Consider the following 17164-nt stretch of genomic DNA (forward strand, 5'->3'; position numbering starts at 1 on the left):
TGGAAAGCCTACTTTCTTCACGTTTTCTAACCTAAGAAAACAAGACAAAATACAACGCTAAGCTTGTCCCTTCAGATAACAGCACTCCAATTCACACAAGAGTCTTGTTGCTGATAAAACTGCATATGGCTTCCTTTTTTTTGAAAACAGATTCCTCCATTTTTAAGAGCTGCAGAAGAACCCGGTAGAAGATACAGGAACAGACACGCTCAGTGCTGGGAAGGCAGGGAGGATATTTAGGATTCAAGAAATTGCCTTAATTTACCTCGATATAGTCCTGAAGGGCTGTGTCAAGCTTGATGAGATCAGTGAGGAAGGTACCAAGAAAAGGTACCGTGCCTTGCATTACTGCCTGCAAATGATCAGAGCAACGTTGGATTAAATGATTGAGAAACGGTAATAATCAGAATGCTAGAATAGGCCTGTATAGGAGAATGAAATAAAAGCAGTCTGCTTAACCAAACAGTGGTCTTACCTTTTCTTTCATGGCATCCTCCTCAGTATCTAATCTACAATTCAAATCAAACTCGAATGACAGTGGGATGCTCTCACAGACATTGCCAAGTGGTTTTCCATTACCATACTGCCACCACACCCTGGTTTCTAACAGTGGGACACCAGGAAACCCCGCCTGTGGAAGCAGCATCGAGCAGCAGGGACAGGGTCCCTCGGCTACCTGCTACAAGAGAAGGAGCCGGGGCATGCTCCCGGCTAGCCTGTTGAAGCAGTTTCTCTCTCTGCCTCATTCCAGTGGATTTTTACTTAATGGTGCATGCCACCTGACAGTCCAGTCAAATCAAGTCACAGTTATCCTCCTCTAAGAAGGGACCATCTTCCTCAGCCATTCCTTTCATTTTGAGAGTAATTATTCACATTTTAAACTTCCTAGGCTGCTAGCAGTTGTAGAATTCAGGCTGCTTCTACACTTGTGAAGGAAACGCTTGTTTCTCCCATCCAAGGGATCCATACTTTCTCCAGTCAAACAAATAGACAAAAAAAAAAAAAATCACATTCAGCACTTTTGCCTCCCTATCCCAGATTTCTCTCCCCCTGTCCTTTTAAATCTTTGCCACCTTTGAGACAAAAGGCATTTTCAGCAGCAGACTGGAAACTGGACACGTTTTACAAAGCAATCTCTGTAAAAGTCTGTGCAATTTTCAAGCTGGCATGTCAGAAGCTTCATGAGCTTGCTTCAAAGTAAATGCAATTGCTGCTCTGCCAGAGCTAATTTTCTTTTATCACAAGAATTCCAGTACTTACATTAGGTATCTTACTACATGAAAAAGTTTCCCTGTATTTCTCTCTAAAGGGTAACGAGAGTAGTTAACAGAATTAATTTCTTGTAGGACAGAAACAAGGCAGTTGAAAACGAAGAACACATGTCTGTATTCACCAATCTTTTTTACTCTTCTATGTGACAGATTTAGTAAACTTCTGGAAGACCTGAAACTGAGGCCAAACCCTTGTCTCAGGGCCCACCCCCAACAGCTGGTTGGGATGTGAAGCAAATGCAAGCGGGAGCAGCAAACCTGCCCACCCAGTTATCCCCTTGCAGGGGGCAGGGGAAGATTGGTGCCAGGGAACATGACGCGGCCCCTGCGTACAACCACCGAATCCTGAAATCTCGGAGCGTTCCCAGCATCAGATCTCTGAACACACTGGCTATGCTGAAGCTTTGCATATCCGTTTCCTCCGGCCTTTCAGTACACAGGCGGGTGTTACTGGAGTAGGAGGACAGCTGGGCTGCACTAAAAACCACAGCGGTTACAGCGTGGCAGCTCAGCGTAGGCCATACGGCTTGAGCGGGGTGCAGCACGGATCCCGCTTTGGAACCATCTTTATATACAGATGTATGGGGCGGGGGGGGGGATATCATCTATACATATCTGCACTTTATATACACGCACACAGAGTATTACCTGCTTACTGCGACCCACAGCATAAGTGAAATACAGCTTTGCACAGGAACAAACGCTCTGACTGCCTATTCAGTCTCCACCTTTCGCTTCCCTCGCTTTGCATCAGCTAATCTATAGCACCGATGTGATTGTTTTTCTTGACAGAGGCACTCTCAAGGTCTTTACCTACTGCACGCTCTCTTTGTTAAATACCTTTCTAGTTTTTGCTTCTTATATCATTCACCACTCAGGGTTAATCACGTTATCAGGTCAAAAAGGGCAGGAAAAGGACCCCAAACGCACCATATCTTTTTGAAGTTGCAGCCGCCTCCGTGTGCTTTCCTGATTTTCTTTCACACCGCTGTCCAGGTTGGCAAATTTGGATGTTCCTTCCTGTGAGTTACAAGAGAATTAAAGGCAATTAACAAAGGATCTAAGCGATAAGCTGGCAACTATGTTTGTGTAAAATAATTGCAAATACATTTAATGGGGCAAGCAAAAATATTTGCTGTATAGGTACATGCACGTGTACATACATGTGCTAATTTTCTGGGACTTGTACACTGACTGGGAATTGTGGACAAAATCCCACAAAATTACTAGAAGGGAGTTTTTCAGCAAAGTGGCTCTACGCTGGTCAAAGCTAAGTGCTGTTGAAAATCTCCTGGGAGTTTAAATCAGAGAAGCTTAGATGCACCTTCAGGTGGCCAGATGCTTCTCTGAACTCTATCCTGACACTCTCGACCTCAGGATTTCTGTTTAATTTCCTAATCAGGACTGCTACAAGTAAACATCTCTATCTTATGTAATGCTTTCTTGTTTTTCTCATGCCGCAACAGAGATGCAGCAACTACCCTCTGTAGCTTATTGACTAATCCAAAACCACGCAGGAAAACAAAGTAATAGGTTTTCATCTCCACAAGTCAAGCTCTCCTGTGAATGGAGGAGCTATTTCACAATAGATCTGTAGCCTTTATTTCCCTGGATCCCTACGGGGTGCTGGGAGTTACTGTTACTGTCTCCAGTGGTTGGACAGATGGGGCATGAATGATTATCAGTCTTTTTAAGAGGCACAAAACAACAGCCTGCACTTGGAAAGATCCTTTCATCACAACGTTTACTTCTCTCAGTCACAGTGAAGGAACAGATCAAACTCAAACTGTATTTCCTTCCTCGGCTGGAAAACAAGAGCAAATGACAAACGAGTGTCGTCTCAGTGTCTTCAAGATACTGAAAGATAAACTGGAGATCCTCTAACAGCAGCCGGCGGGCAGGCACAGAACCTGAAACTGCAGCTTGCAGCAGAGCCATTGTTCGGGGAGGAGAGAACACAGCGATCCCTCTCCGTGCCAAACAACCTGTGTCATGTGCCATTTGGTCTGCTTTACACTTACATTTGTAGGATGGATAGGCAAGGGCAAAGACAGCTTCCCTACAGACACTATTGACAGTGAAAGGAAACAAAGACTTTAGGGATTCAGTGGACATTCATCCTCCAATCGTTACAAAACGGTCCAAAAGGAGGAGTAGGAGAGAGGTTCTAGCTATTCTGTGGAATTTTTCTCCTCTCACTGCTTTCAAAATGTTTTGCAGATCTCCATACGGCAGCTGGAGAGGGTGATTTGCTAGGAGCCAGAAGGTCTGGGCTCAGATTGAGTTGCTGTTGTGTCTTTTTAGTACTTAGGTTAACAAGCTGTTGTGAACACACATTTTCCCTCTATGCCTATTATTATCTCACCTGCTTTAAGATTTAGCTACAGGTGTTGATAAACGGATGATAAACAAAAGAGATTGACAGGTTTGAATGTGTTCACCCACCACTCCTGAGCAAAACACTGTGTCAAATAACAAGGCAAGGGGGTAAGGTACAAATGCCAGACTGACTGGATAGAACTGCCAAAAAATCAACTGGTCGGGAGGCAGTCTATAGAAACATTTTCATGCAGACAGAAAAAACAGCCACAAACATTCCATAGTTTCTACAGAATATAACCTTTCCCTGCTATTCTTCCTCACCCCTCTCAAGATCCTGAGCTTGTTGGGGTTCGCCCAGGAGAGTGCTCCGGTCAAACTGCTTCAGACAGAGCCTGCTTTGTTGTCCATCTGGCCACACACAGAGCAGGAAGCCTGTTCCTTCGAAATTCCCAGCCCTGTTTTCCAGTTCCAAGAAAGGTATGGGATAGTCGGATAAACATCTTGGTTTAATTCCTCAGCTGAAGCCGAGTGGCATTGTTCCAGTGAAGTCAAGAGCACTACAGCGGTGCAGCCCAGTTGAGAATCTCATTGGGAGCTGCTCTGCACTCACCAGTGCAAACCAGAGCCTTTCCAGGTCTGCTCAGAGGGTGCACCAGCTAGCAGTTCGGACAATCACCCTGCCCAAGAGACGTCGAACTCCAGCAGCAGTGGGGGCTCCAAGGCTCCTGACCTGCTGTCCTGTGAACAAGCCCTCACAGAAACTGTGCTGCTGCACCCTGCTCTGTGGGGGTATCCAAGCTCAGCAGGCTAACAGGAGCGTAGGTGCTTTCAGGAACAACAAAATCACCTCTCATCCCAGCAGAAAAGCACAGGTTTTACAGACCTCTCTTCCCTGAAGCACTGCATACCGTAGTTCGGGGAGAGACGAGCTTTGACGGCTCCTTAGAAAAAGGGCTAACCTCAGCTTTGATTGAGATCACAAGCCTTGCAACTCAAGCTAATTCTCACCTTCAGCAGCAGCTGCCTGCTTGTCAAATAATTGTCGTGGTCTGAGAAGGTATCACACAGCTCTTCGAACATCAGCATCATGTCCCTGTACAGGAAAAGATTAAATCTTTTAGGTTATCAGAAAGCACTCTAATACAGATCAGATTACTGGTTTTTTCCTCATGAATCGTTAACAGTTGGGCATGTAAGAGATACCACCACCAAAACGCATCCAGTGAGATGCTGCACATCAACTAGGAACTTTCCTGGGATCTCCTGGTGCTCCCCGGTAACGCCAGCCTTATTTGACGGCAGCACAAGGAATGCCACAGGTACGCCGATCCTGGGCAGGGCTTTCAGTCACACTGAGGGGTATCAGATTGTTGTAAGGAAGCGGGTAAATGGATACAAAGCAACAGAAAAATAGCTGTGAGAAGTATCCCAAGTACTGTGTTTTTGCCCTGTGCCACGCACTCAGGAAAGCCAGAAGCCTGTAATTGTGTGAGCCCCTTTCTATTACCCCACACTATAAACACAAGATGGCAACATCCTGATCAGGAACAGGAACACAGGGCAGCAGAAGACCCACCTCTCCTAGTGGAAATGCAGAAGTATGCTGTGTGGCAGAGCAACGTTTCTCTTTTGTTTATCAAAGACAAAGGAAAAAACCATAAATCTGTTTGTCACCAACTGAATGAGCAGAACACCATCTTTCCTACACAGCTTTCTGGTGTCTGTCTGGCATGCAGTAAATATGCCAGTTGCACAAAAAGGTATTTCCCTGTAAGAAATACCATCTTCAATACAGGCTTGGATTTTGTAGTTTGGGGATATGTTTTAAGGAAATGTCAGGACCAAGAGAGGATTAGTGAAGGTTTGTGGCAACGTTGACCTCCTCCAACTTCACAGTAGAGGAGACAACTGGCAAGCATCATGGTGGCCTTTTGCTGACCTTCCAAGAACCGTGTGCTTGTGCTGAGTCAGTAGGTAGTCCCATAGTTCTTCAAAATAGGTTGTGGAAGATCCAATACGCTATAAAGGACAGAAGAGACCCAGTACCCCTGAGGGCAGGTGGTCCCGTCAATATGAAAGAAGAGCTCACAGCAGCCAGACCCAAAAAAAGGGGTCTGAGCCTCACAGGAATGAGAGTATCTTCTAAGAGAACACTTGTCCATGAAGGAGCAGAATAGGAAGACTGAGAAGAACAAGATGGAAAGAAAGAGCACGGAGCTTTTTGTCTTTGTTTGGGGCTAGCCACAGGGGCAGAGGGGGATGCTTACTTTGAAACACACGCCCAGGTCTTCTTCAGCCGATAGATGGAGCTGGATTGCAGTGCTGAAACGATGGCCCTCAAGGAGGAAAAATTCTTCAGGATCCTACATTCCTGTGAAAGGAGTGGTTAGAAATACAGGAGCATGTAATGTCAGCATAACGAATATGTTAGTGCTCTTCTGTTTGACCGGTGTCATGCTCGCTACACATTCTCACTGCTAAGCAGGCAGCTGTACAAATATGGAGCATCAAAAATACCACTCCCCCCCGCCACCCCCCCAGCCAACAAACACTTTATGGGCTTTGGCATTTATATCTTGCTTTCCTCACTTTCATGTATTTGTGGTGATGTTGCAGTGGTACAGCTTCCAGTTGTCCCAGTAAAAATAAAAGTGGAACTGAGTCCATGAAGCCAGGCTAAAAAGCACAAATCTTACACTTCTTAAAAAACTCTTTAGAGTTACCAATCCCTTTTACCCTTTAGAGGAAAAAACAGGCTTTGCCTCTTTATAGGTGGTATTTAAAATGTAAACCCTCAATCATCTAAGCGTCAATTAAAAATGAAGACATGCAAAGGAATAACCTGTTATTCAAGTACGTGCACACTGTTCAAGAGAAAAAAACTTCCCAGCTTTTCCAGAGTCAGTACCAAATCCTAACAGAGGGACTGGTTCATAGGCATTTCTTACAGTTTCTCTGGGGGAAAAGGTTGGATGGAAAAGGATACTGAAAAACCTAGTTCTCAAAAAGACAGCACAGATTCCTGGTAAAGCAGATGCAAGCAAGGAGGAGAGGGAAAGTCTGGCCTGAGACTCTTCAAGGAACTCCTGTAAATCTGTTGGTGGCTCATGAACTAGAACGCCCGGGCACCACAGACTTAAACTCTTGCAAATACAAGCTCTCACTAACAGGTGTCTGTACAGGCAAATTAACAGACAAAACACGTGCCCATTTGACTGTTGCATGTAGATGAGAATATATCCAAATCCAAACTACAATTCCACTTTGCAAATTTTGACGGGACTCATTATTACACTAATAATGCTGAATATGTAAAGGATCCTTACAGTGAAAATAGACATACTTTATTTCCTTTGTAGGACTGAATCAATGTAAAGCAACCTTAACATAAACAGAAGTCAGACCTTGGTATATCAGCAACTCTGTTCACAAGTTGCATTAAAATTGACTGCACGACTAAGGCAAGTACATTTACTCCCATTTATTTACCTAAAAAAAAATATAAAAATCTTTGGGCAACTTAGGAGGCTACATTTAACAAAGCGTGGTTTAAGAAGACTGACTAGGCACACAGCAGCACTTGAAGCAGGTTAGCAGTTAGGCTAGATGAAGACCAAGTTCACAATCACGTGGTAGGACATGCAAGACCTGAAAGCTCTTCTTGCAAACTTTGCAGCCAAAGGAACCACGTAACGGCTCTTCTTCAGAGACCGACACATTTAAGAACAAGACCCTGCTTTCTTTAAGTTCAACTTGAAATTCAGACCGGGGAGAACATGGATGGAGAGGCACAAATTCTCAGCACTGAGATTTCTCAAACACAACAGGAGTTTGCACTGGAAGATCCAATTTGGAACCATCTTGACTTAACTGCACGTTGCATAATCTAAAGCATATTGTTGCAGGACGAGGTTGTGGGACAAGACACACACCAATATGGTTAACAGTCAAGCTCCAAAGTTTATTAGAAAAACAAGTCCTTATATATTCTTGTACATTCTAAAAATAACGGTAAATGCGTGTGCTGCTCTAGCGCATGCTCATTTCAAAAACTAGTTCCTGTCAGCACTTTCAATAAGGACTACTAACCGCGGGCAGCCGGTAGATAAGTTTCTGCTTTGCTATTTTAAAGGAATCCCTTCTTATCTGTTTCTTCCATAACAAGCACAAATTCTTTTGCTTTTAGCCATCATCAATCTAGACGCCATTAGTCTTCCAACACAAGTGCATCACTAATTCAGACGTCGTTAATCTCCTAACCCAAATACTGATGATACATCTACATTGTCAGTGACGCAGAAGGTTCACGACCAGGCATACGCACCCACAGCACATTAGGAATTCAATCCTGGATTTGGTGTTCTCAATGATTTAACTGATTGCAGACTAAACTTTAGCAAGCTTTCATTTATATATAGGAAGAATTTTTAAGACTGCTCTGAATAACATTGTTTCATGCTGTGCCCTTCACAGGGCGGAAACCAGAAAGAATACTGCGCAGAAGCAACTTTGATTTTAAAAGATTAAGCATAACAGGGTATTAACGATTTCAATGTTCCTTTTCAGTTTTAAAGAAAAAATCGTGTGAGTAAAATTGGCTGCTCCTGCTCAGGAACCCCAGATCTAGGTGGAGCAGAGAGGGCTGGCAGTTCAGAAAAGTATTCAGTTTATCCTGTAAACCAAGAAACTGGATCCAAAAGTCACGAACAAATAACAAACGTGGAACTCCACGCTGCTTAGTTACAGAGTCAGCAGTCCGTGAATAACTGCACTTTAATGAGTGGATTATTTTCTAATTCAGACATCTAACTATTCAAAACATTCATTTGCACGCAAAAAGCAAGCAGCTTTCTTCAGAAGTGGGCAGCTAAGCAGATATGCAACTAGCTGTTCGACATGTGCAATTATTTTGTAGAGCGTGCTCCTGCATTTTTCACGTGCTTAGCTAAGACTGAGCATTGAATTATGTGTATGAACTAAGTACAGGGAGAAGCACTGAAGCAACAGAGGTGGAGATCAAAGTGCTCCATCCACAGAACAAGTATGCCGAGAGCGGTCCCTGTCCTGGCTTCCCGGGCCTCCCTGCTCCCTGGGACCAGCAGGAAGCTGCTTCGTACTTGCTCGCCCAGGCTGCAGCCCAGGCTGCCCCACGAAGGCCCCTTCAGCTGGTACCCTCTGCAGCTTAAAGATCTGCCCACAGACAATAGGAATCAAACTTCCTAATCCATTCACAGGGGCTATAAAGCAGCCATCAGACGAGAACAATGAGTCAAGGGAAGTGCCAAAAGAGGTGAAAGACTTCTTCCCCACACCAGCCTCCTGAACCATGCAGCTGCCAAAGCTCAGGTGCCAGGACTAACAACGCTGCCGCTGGGAGCATACAAGTGCAGGGTCAAGGTTGGAAAGCCTCTGCTTGGCTTGAGCTTTTTATGACTGCTTATTTTGTATAGCTCAGAAAGAATCCACGTGATTCTTAAAACACAAGGCAACGCACATCCATATGAAAGTGCTTTAGATGTTCTCTTCAAGAGAGATCCGGTTTGCTGCCAGCTGCCCAGTGCTCTGAGGGGAGTTAAAAAGCTTACAGTAAAATGTTAAAGATAAGATCTAAGAAATTAGCGAACTGGAGTTATGTAAAGAAGTCATGAAAAACCCTTTCGCACAAAGATTAAGAAACACACAATCTGCTACAAGACAAAGGAATCGAAGCCAAGAGTATAAACGGGTTAGAGAAACACGCGAGACAATGATGAACCAGAAAGGTAAGATGAGGAGGAGTCTGGTACCATATTGTAACTCATTTTTTCTGGTCACTGCTTGCACCCCTCACCCCCTCCAAACTCAGCTGGTTTGCATACATGATGGGAACCATGAATAACTCAGTAGGCAAATGACCTTTCAGCCTCAAGAAATTTCAAAACAAGAGAGTACAAACGGTAATTTCATTTTTTCCATGTTGAAGAGGCTACTACTTCCTAGAAGTGTTAGCTTTCTCTGCACTTACTTCAAACCTTGTATTTGCTTTACTTTCACATGTACACACACACATATGTAAAGGTATAAGGCACAAACAGTTGTGCTGTCTTCCACCACATCTGATTTCAAGTCCCATGGCGTTCATCGACGCAGGAGAGGGAGCATGATGCTCACCGGCTGAACACGAATGGCCAAAGGCAGGCAAGTGCAAAGCTTATCCTGACTGTGCCTGCTGCTTGCACCGCTGCCAGTCCGACTCCTTTCTTGTTAGACTTTCTTCTGCAAACAAGTCTAACCTTTGGATGGTATCAACCATCACTTCTCTTCCTTCCCTGATACGAGCAGCATTTAGTTCCAGGGAAGTGAACTGGTTGAATTTATACCCATCTTCCCATAAATGTTGCATCATCAAGTACGTGGCACTCCCCATCTGCAAGACACAGGACCTGCCTCACCCATTAATTAGCACTCCCCAACCAAAGAGACAAGCACCAACCCCACTTCCATGGTGGGGAAGCAACTGAGGAAGGGCAACACTTCATCTACTGTTACAAAGAAAGGCAGTCAAAAATAGAAAGCATTAGAGCTAAGATGGCCTGGGACCAACGCATCCAACACCTTCCTCCCCTTCCAACTCCCCCACTCCAAGGCACCCACACGAGAAACATTAAACAGTCTAGAATAAATGCCTTACATGTGCAGTATGAATCCATTTCTCAATGATCTTGGCTCTTTGCTGTGATTTGAGCTCCTTGTCCTTCAGGATAGTGCTGACCACACATTTGGTAACGACATTGAACTGTGAGATGGTAGCCCTGATGGTCAGCGCCAGGTGCTTATATTCTTTCTTATTCCTTCGAGACCAGATGCATCCCAAACAGTGGTAGGGCACAACCTTCTTGAAGAGTTCCTAGAGGGAAATAGAGGTGTCTAGGTCAGCAGGGTTCTCCTAAATCTCTACTATCCACAAGAAGAAATGCATGTTTACACGGATCTAAATCTCATATGGCATTAAAAGGTAAATATTTGTTTTCCGTTAGTTTGAAATACACGCTTTGGCAGTATGTACACTTTCTATTTTTTATACATAAAGTGTATATACTTTAATATATATATATATGTCTATTGTATATTTGGCAGAAATAGACACTTTATAGGCTTGATGCCCTAAAAGAACTGACAGCTAAACACTCCTGGGAAAACCAAGGGGAAATTCTTTTCTATCGTGATATTTTGAAGGAGATTGATACAGACAAATCATATCAGAGCACTGCATTTAAGAGTACCTATACATCTTTAGTATACGTCATAAAAATGTGCTATTTCTCCGGTGTACAAATACTGAGCTTTGCAGAAAAGGCTACACAGTATACATTCACGCTTATTTTAATTTAAAAAAAAATAATCTTTGGAATGACTGAAGGAAAAAGCCCAATGAATGAAGCAAGTTTGGATAACCAAGCAGAGCTGTGTTCTGTGTCCCAACAACAGACCTTTTCTGGAACACTATACTTACATTGACATATCTTTAAAAAAAATTTTTAGAAGCCCCACACTATTTACCCCAGCATTTCAAGTAGTACATATACTCTACATACTGCATCCATGTACGTCAACTGTTCTGCCACAAGGTCTGCCTGGAAAAAAGAGAATTCTTCTGGCCTGCTGATGTCCATTTCCTCTTCATCACGTAGGTTACAGAGGGAAGCAACACGGAACCCATCTGTCCAGGATGGAAAACACGACTTGGTAAATTTATACAGCAAACAGTGAATCAAAGCAGATGTTTGTTTATTTTAAACCACCACTCTCTATATTATAGCAGAACACACAAAGGGTCCTGCCTGACCTAATAGCCCCACTGTGCTGCATATTTTTGTGAGAAAGATGATGACCAGAAGATTAAATTGGCAAAGAAAAGGTGGAAGGAAAAGAGAACTGAGCTGTTCAGGGTCTCTTAGCAGAGAAGTGACTTAACCCATTCACTAAACATTCTTCTGAAAGAAGAATGCCCCAACAAAAATTTCTTATTAACATTGCAGAATTCTGTTAATCTACCTTTTAGTATTAATGCATCTTATAATCTGAAACACCAAAAGTAAACCAAACTGAAAAAGAACAAGACTGCAGTTATATCCCCAAAATATTGCATTAGGAGTGCTCTTATATCCAGATTCCAGCTCCCATGCGGGGAACTAAAAGGAGAGATCAGATTTCTTGGCATCATTTGTGCTTACATAAACTACACTGAAGAGAGTTTATTCCAGCATCCCTCACCTTCCCTCTCTGGGATTTCTGCCCAGAAAAGGGAGAACAGTGAGCACCTACAGCATTCAGCTGAATGCTGCTTCTAAATCTGCCCTGGGCAGCAATGAAGAGGTGAGAGAGGAGAGCTGTCCTCATCAAGGGACCAGATCCAGTGCAGAAGGGAAAGGATTTCACAGATGTTCCCATGTCACCTTTTGGCTCCCACAGGTTGAGAACAAAGCCACATTAAAACACAAAGAAATATGCCCTTGTTTCCCATGGTAGAGGAGGAAGCCAAACAGAAAATCTCTGAAAAGAAATCCTCTTCCTAATCCCTTTTACTGTAAGGTGACAGTAACTCCATGAGAAGGGAGGGAAAAAAAATGGACTTGTTGAAGACTAACAGTGAAAGTGCTGAGTTTACTACTAGTGAGATTTCATTAACAAAAACAACCAGTGCATTTCAGAGTGTGTTGTGCAATACTTCATAACCAGTTAAAGCAGAACAGATATTAAAGCGACAAAAGCAGACTGCGATATTTTATCATTGTTTTTTGAAATACTTCAGTTTTCCTTTCTTTGTTTATTAGCAAAACCTAATCATCAATGTAAATTGCTACAGTTCTGATGTGACAAATTATTAACTAGAGGCTCTATCCAGACTTCCATCTGCACATTCCAACTGCACAATTTATTGACAGAGCTAAACGCAATAAAGGGAGACCTCTGTTCCACCATTATTTTTCCGTGACTGTTTTGTAACACTGCGCATAATTAAATGGATTTCTACCAAACTGTTACGAGAGTTACACCTTCTTCTCCCTCTTTCTGGCTGTGTAACTCCTCATTTTCCCTTCCGCCTTGAAATTCAGTGAAAATCCTCATCGCAAAGTTGCAACCCTACTCAAAATCTCCCAGTGCCTTTAAAATCAGGTCCTGGAGTGCAACGCAAGAATTTGCCTTTGCTTTTTTCATGCCTTTTTTTCTCTTTTCTCCTTCACCTTCATAAATGTGTAACCAGTCTTTTCCCTGCTGTCCAAGAAGCTGGAATTCTCTCGTACTCAAGTATCTCATCATCTTCAAATCGCTGATCCGTTTAGGTCCCCCTCAAAGCCCAGCTGCCCTCTTGACTTCACTGACAGCAACCACGTGCCCCTTTTGAATTTGCAGTCTCTGACTCACCTTGATTTGCATTGCTCAAGCAGCAAGAATTGAGGCCAGAAATGGCTTTTATCTACGTATCTGATACTGCAGTCTAATCTACCGGCATGGCTGATGGCAGCGCTGAATGGAGGTCTGATTACGCCAATCAAACTGTAGGATTAGGACCCAAATTTGTAAATTCATAGCACAATATGAATGCTTTGGGACAATAATTATCAGCAAGCCTTGATGCCAGACCACACATTAAGAGTTTTGCAAGAAATCGCAGAAATAAACAAAGATGGAGCTCTGATAAAGTAAGCGACAAGTCTAAAACTCTTCTAACCCCACAGGTTACTTGCGGTCTCCTCCTCTTATTTTATTCTATAATTAACAGCCTCTATTCTGCTGCAATTTGGAAACTGCTATCATTCAAACTCACCCATCTGTAACTCAGAAAAGAACCTTTTCAGCTGTTATGTGAGGAAACAAATGCAGAAGCAGGGCTACTGGGAACTTCTGTTCACTTTGAACTACAGTCAAACCCAAATATAGCTCTCGTGAGCTTTCCTTGTTTGACCAGGGGGAATCAAACCCAGGAAAGGACACAAATAGGCACCTATCAGCAATCCTGTTCATTTACCCATGTCCAATAAGGAAAACGCCTGGGCTCTCCGCAGTACTTCTTTTCATGTATGAGTTAATGACCGAGTTAATTTGGCATTTCACAGTATTACGCTTTGACATGGTATTTCTGGAACATCCGTCAGACGTGATTTTCGTGGGATGAAATGGGGTTTTTTGCTCTCATTTCCTTTAGCCTTTAGTACATGAATCATTCCCTCTTGCCCCTCTATGAAAGCTGGAAGTGGGTCTAGTTCTCATTCTATGTGAGCTCCTAGGATTTTTCGGCTTATGCCACAGGAAGCTTTCTGACCGGGATAAGGGTATGTGTCAAGCTTGACGCTGCACGCAGCGTATTTGTGTTACTACAGTTCACTATTGTTTCAGCGTCTGTGACCCCCGATAACGTCAGTTTTTCCTCTGTCCTTGGATACCAGCAGCCGACCACTCAAACTGGAAAAAAACAGCCACAGACACTTCCTTTGTCATGATGGTACCTAGGAAGAAAAGCTGCACGACAACAAGGTTTGCGACTCAAGCTGTCTTTTGTCACAGCTCTGTATTTTTCTTTCTGCTGGTTTGGGCTTTTCTTGGTGCATGTGTGTTGAAATGAAAAAAACAGCTAGAGACCTGCTGTGTGTTTTAATTCCATGACATGGGAAGGGCGCTGACAATTAACGACTTAGTTGCTGCAGTAATCTCAAAGTTTTGGCTAAATATTAGACAAGTGCTGGATTTCCCAATCCACCCCACAATGAACAGGCATAGGCACCTACACTATAGGACTCTTTCATCCCGCACAGAACCTGCAGCCTCACAGAGATTTTTTTTTAAAGAAAGAAACAAGAAAAAAGTCCCTGGTGAGCCTCACAATATAATCAATTAGCCTACGAGTTAGTGAAGTGTACTCCACACAAACCCCTGTGTCACCATACAGTCCGGGAGAACAGGAAGGCAGAAGGGAAAGGTAACTTACCGTCCTTTTCCACTTCTTGGTTCTGGAACTTCTCCAAGAGGTTCTGCGCCCTCCTCTCCAGGTCAGAGCCAGGGATATTCTTCTTCAAGTAATCCAACAGCTTCATCAAACATGGGTAGTCAGGCGGCTCTCTGAAATCCTCCGTACACTGATCAAGCCAGGCTCCTAAGATTGATGCTACTTCACTAAGAGCAAATACACAAGAACGCACTGGTTGTAAACAGCATGTATTGATGCAACCACAGGTGTCTGTGTCTAATACAACAATAAAAACACAGGCATTCATACCCCACATGAAGGCAGTATGAAGACTTTTTTGAGCACAGAATTTAATTTTTATACATGGAATCTTATTAAGATATCACTCAGATTTTGCCAGGGACCTCATGAAGTTGCTCCTGATTTGCCCTCCCCCAAGTGGATCTGATTATAGTCCCCAAATGAAAACGAATAAAGAATCAAATCCACTTAAGCTATATGGAGACTCTTCTATTAAATTCAGGACATCAAAAATTGATAGAATAGAACAGATTATTTCAGTTGGAAGGGACCTACAACGATCATCTAAGTCCGACTGCCTGACCACTTCAGGGCTGACCAAAAGTTACGGCACGTTGTTAAGGGCATGGTCCAAATGCCTCTCAAACACTGACAGCCTTGGGGCGTTGACCACCTCTCTGGGAAGTCTGTTCCAGGGTTTGACCACTCTCTCAGTAAAGAAATGCTTCCTAATGCCCAGCCTGAACCTCCCCTGGCACAGCCCTGAACCATTCCCATGCGTCCTGTCCCTGGATCCCAGGGAGAAGAGCTCAGCACCTCCCTCTCCACGTCCCCTCCTCAGGAAGCTGCAGAGAGCCATGAGGTCGCCCCTCAGCCTCCTTTTCTCCAAACCAGACAAGCCCAAGGTCCTCAGCCGCTCCTCACAGGACATGCCTCCAGCCCTGCCACCACCTTGGTTGACCTCCTCTGGACGCATTCAGGGTGGCAGCTTCCCCGTGGAAGCGCTAAATCAAACGCTTCCTTTGCTGCCCTTCCTCCCATCAATTGCTGCTGCCAAGTCTAGGGACCAAGCTGAAGCTGCATTGTCCTCCAACCCATACTACTCACGATCTGCTGTCTTAGGAGAAAGACTGAAGGAAACCTTGGCTTCTGTGAAAAAGCCATCTAAGCCTGAACCTAACCCCCATGAACATACACAGTGAGATTGCCTCATCTGTGAAGATAACACCCTAACCGTGACATGTGCAGCACGGGCAGCGCCCAGTATCGAGCTTGAAGCGCCAAGACAGCTGAACCCAGAAGACAGACTGGCCTTGCTAATCTCAGGATGAAATGCGTTTAACAAAAAAATGTATCAGCAGAACCTTGAGTTTACCCTTAGCTCAAAGACAGGGAGGGTTTGTCAAATTACACCATGCAAAAAGGTTATGCTCGGTTATGCTGGAAGAGGAACGCTTAAGGAGTTAGAGGAGCACTGGATCTTGTTCAGGAAAGTTATCGCACGCCTTCTTGGACACATGTAGCTAAAAAGACACCAACTGCAGAGAACTGCCCATGGACAAGCCTAACACAGACTGAGAGGGATGAGGGGAAACCAGAGCTGATGCATCAATGCGGTTTCAACCCTGCCTGAAACGGAGGGAAGCGATCTGTTTATCTCCTTTTCCTGGTTTATGCAGGTTTTAACCCACACCCACCTATTGGGATCGGTACATAGATACTCCACAAATGGATGCTTATGGGAAATTCTTTAAATCCTGTCTTTGCAGGGACTTCCCATCATTTCAACTTGATTTTGTAACAAGATGTAAAATTCATGCTATGGATTTCCAGAGATAACTCACAATGCTGTTGACAAATTTCAACTGAGTGTGAAAAAAACAAAACAAAGTCTGCCGAAATAATCAAATTACTTCAAGTTTTAAGAAACTTCAAGCCTGGATAAAAAAAGTAACTATCAACTTTTCTTTTTTTCTGCTGCATTTTCTGTGAGATCTGTGGTTCGTCACAGCAACGTGCCGGTAGCTCACCATGTCTATGTTGGTGCACTACGACCACGGGCCACAGCACATATTACAGGCTGGGAAGACACAGACAGCATCTCAAAAAACGATGTAAAGAGAATTTTATTCGCATGAGCTGACAGAGGGATTAGGGAAAAGGACTTTTGTGTGCAGTCACATAACATGACACACTGTCCACAGCCACTGCCTCATAATCACCTACTGTGACAGAGTAGGACATAACGTGAAAGGGAAAAAAGCCCCTTGTTCCAGAGTAAAAGGCAAAAGAAACCTCTAAATTTCCTGAGAAAAGGAAGTCCTGAAAATTTCCCCCTTGACAAGGAAGCCATCCCTGTATTTCAAATCTCTTCCAGCCAGTAGTCACATAAATGGTGCTAGGAGGATAAGCAAACCCGTTCTTTACCCCTTTAACTGCACTTCAGAACAGATTTGCTCTTTTTCTTGCAAATTTGGATGACTTCAGAATTTAAATCTCACTCTAAAAGCAACACTGTAGATCACAGGGGCACTAGTGGCAAAGAAACACGCATACACACGCTGCCTGAAACAACCCCAGCTTCGGTCTGCAGACACTGCTGTCA

The 17164-nt window shown here is 43.7% G+C and overlaps 1 protein-coding gene across 1 annotated transcript in view; it reads right to left on the minus strand.

Annotated features, from left to right (window-relative positions):
* The window catches only part of LOC141960990 (ral guanine nucleotide dissociation stimulator-like 1), a 62499-nt gene that overhangs the window by 12075 nt on the left and 33260 nt on the right, over positions 1-17164 (minus strand). The window contains exons 5-11 of the mRNA XM_074907425.1: positions 14560-14744; positions 11168-11292; positions 10264-10479; positions 5861-5964; positions 4602-4686; positions 2202-2291; positions 266-352 (exon numbers count right to left, since the gene is read on the minus strand). Of these exons, the coding sequence (XP_074763526.1) occupies positions 266-352; positions 2202-2291; positions 4602-4686; positions 5861-5964; positions 10264-10479; positions 11168-11292; positions 14560-14744 (892 nt within the window). The remainder of the gene's footprint in view (positions 1-265; positions 353-2201; positions 2292-4601; positions 4687-5860; positions 5965-10263; positions 10480-11167; positions 11293-14559; positions 14745-17164) is intronic.

Source organism: Athene noctua, chromosome 5 (assembly GCF_965140245.1).
Source record: "Athene noctua chromosome 5, bAthNoc1.hap1.1, whole genome shotgun sequence".
Taxonomy (NCBI): Eukaryota; Metazoa; Chordata; class Aves; order Strigiformes; family Strigidae; genus Athene; species Athene noctua.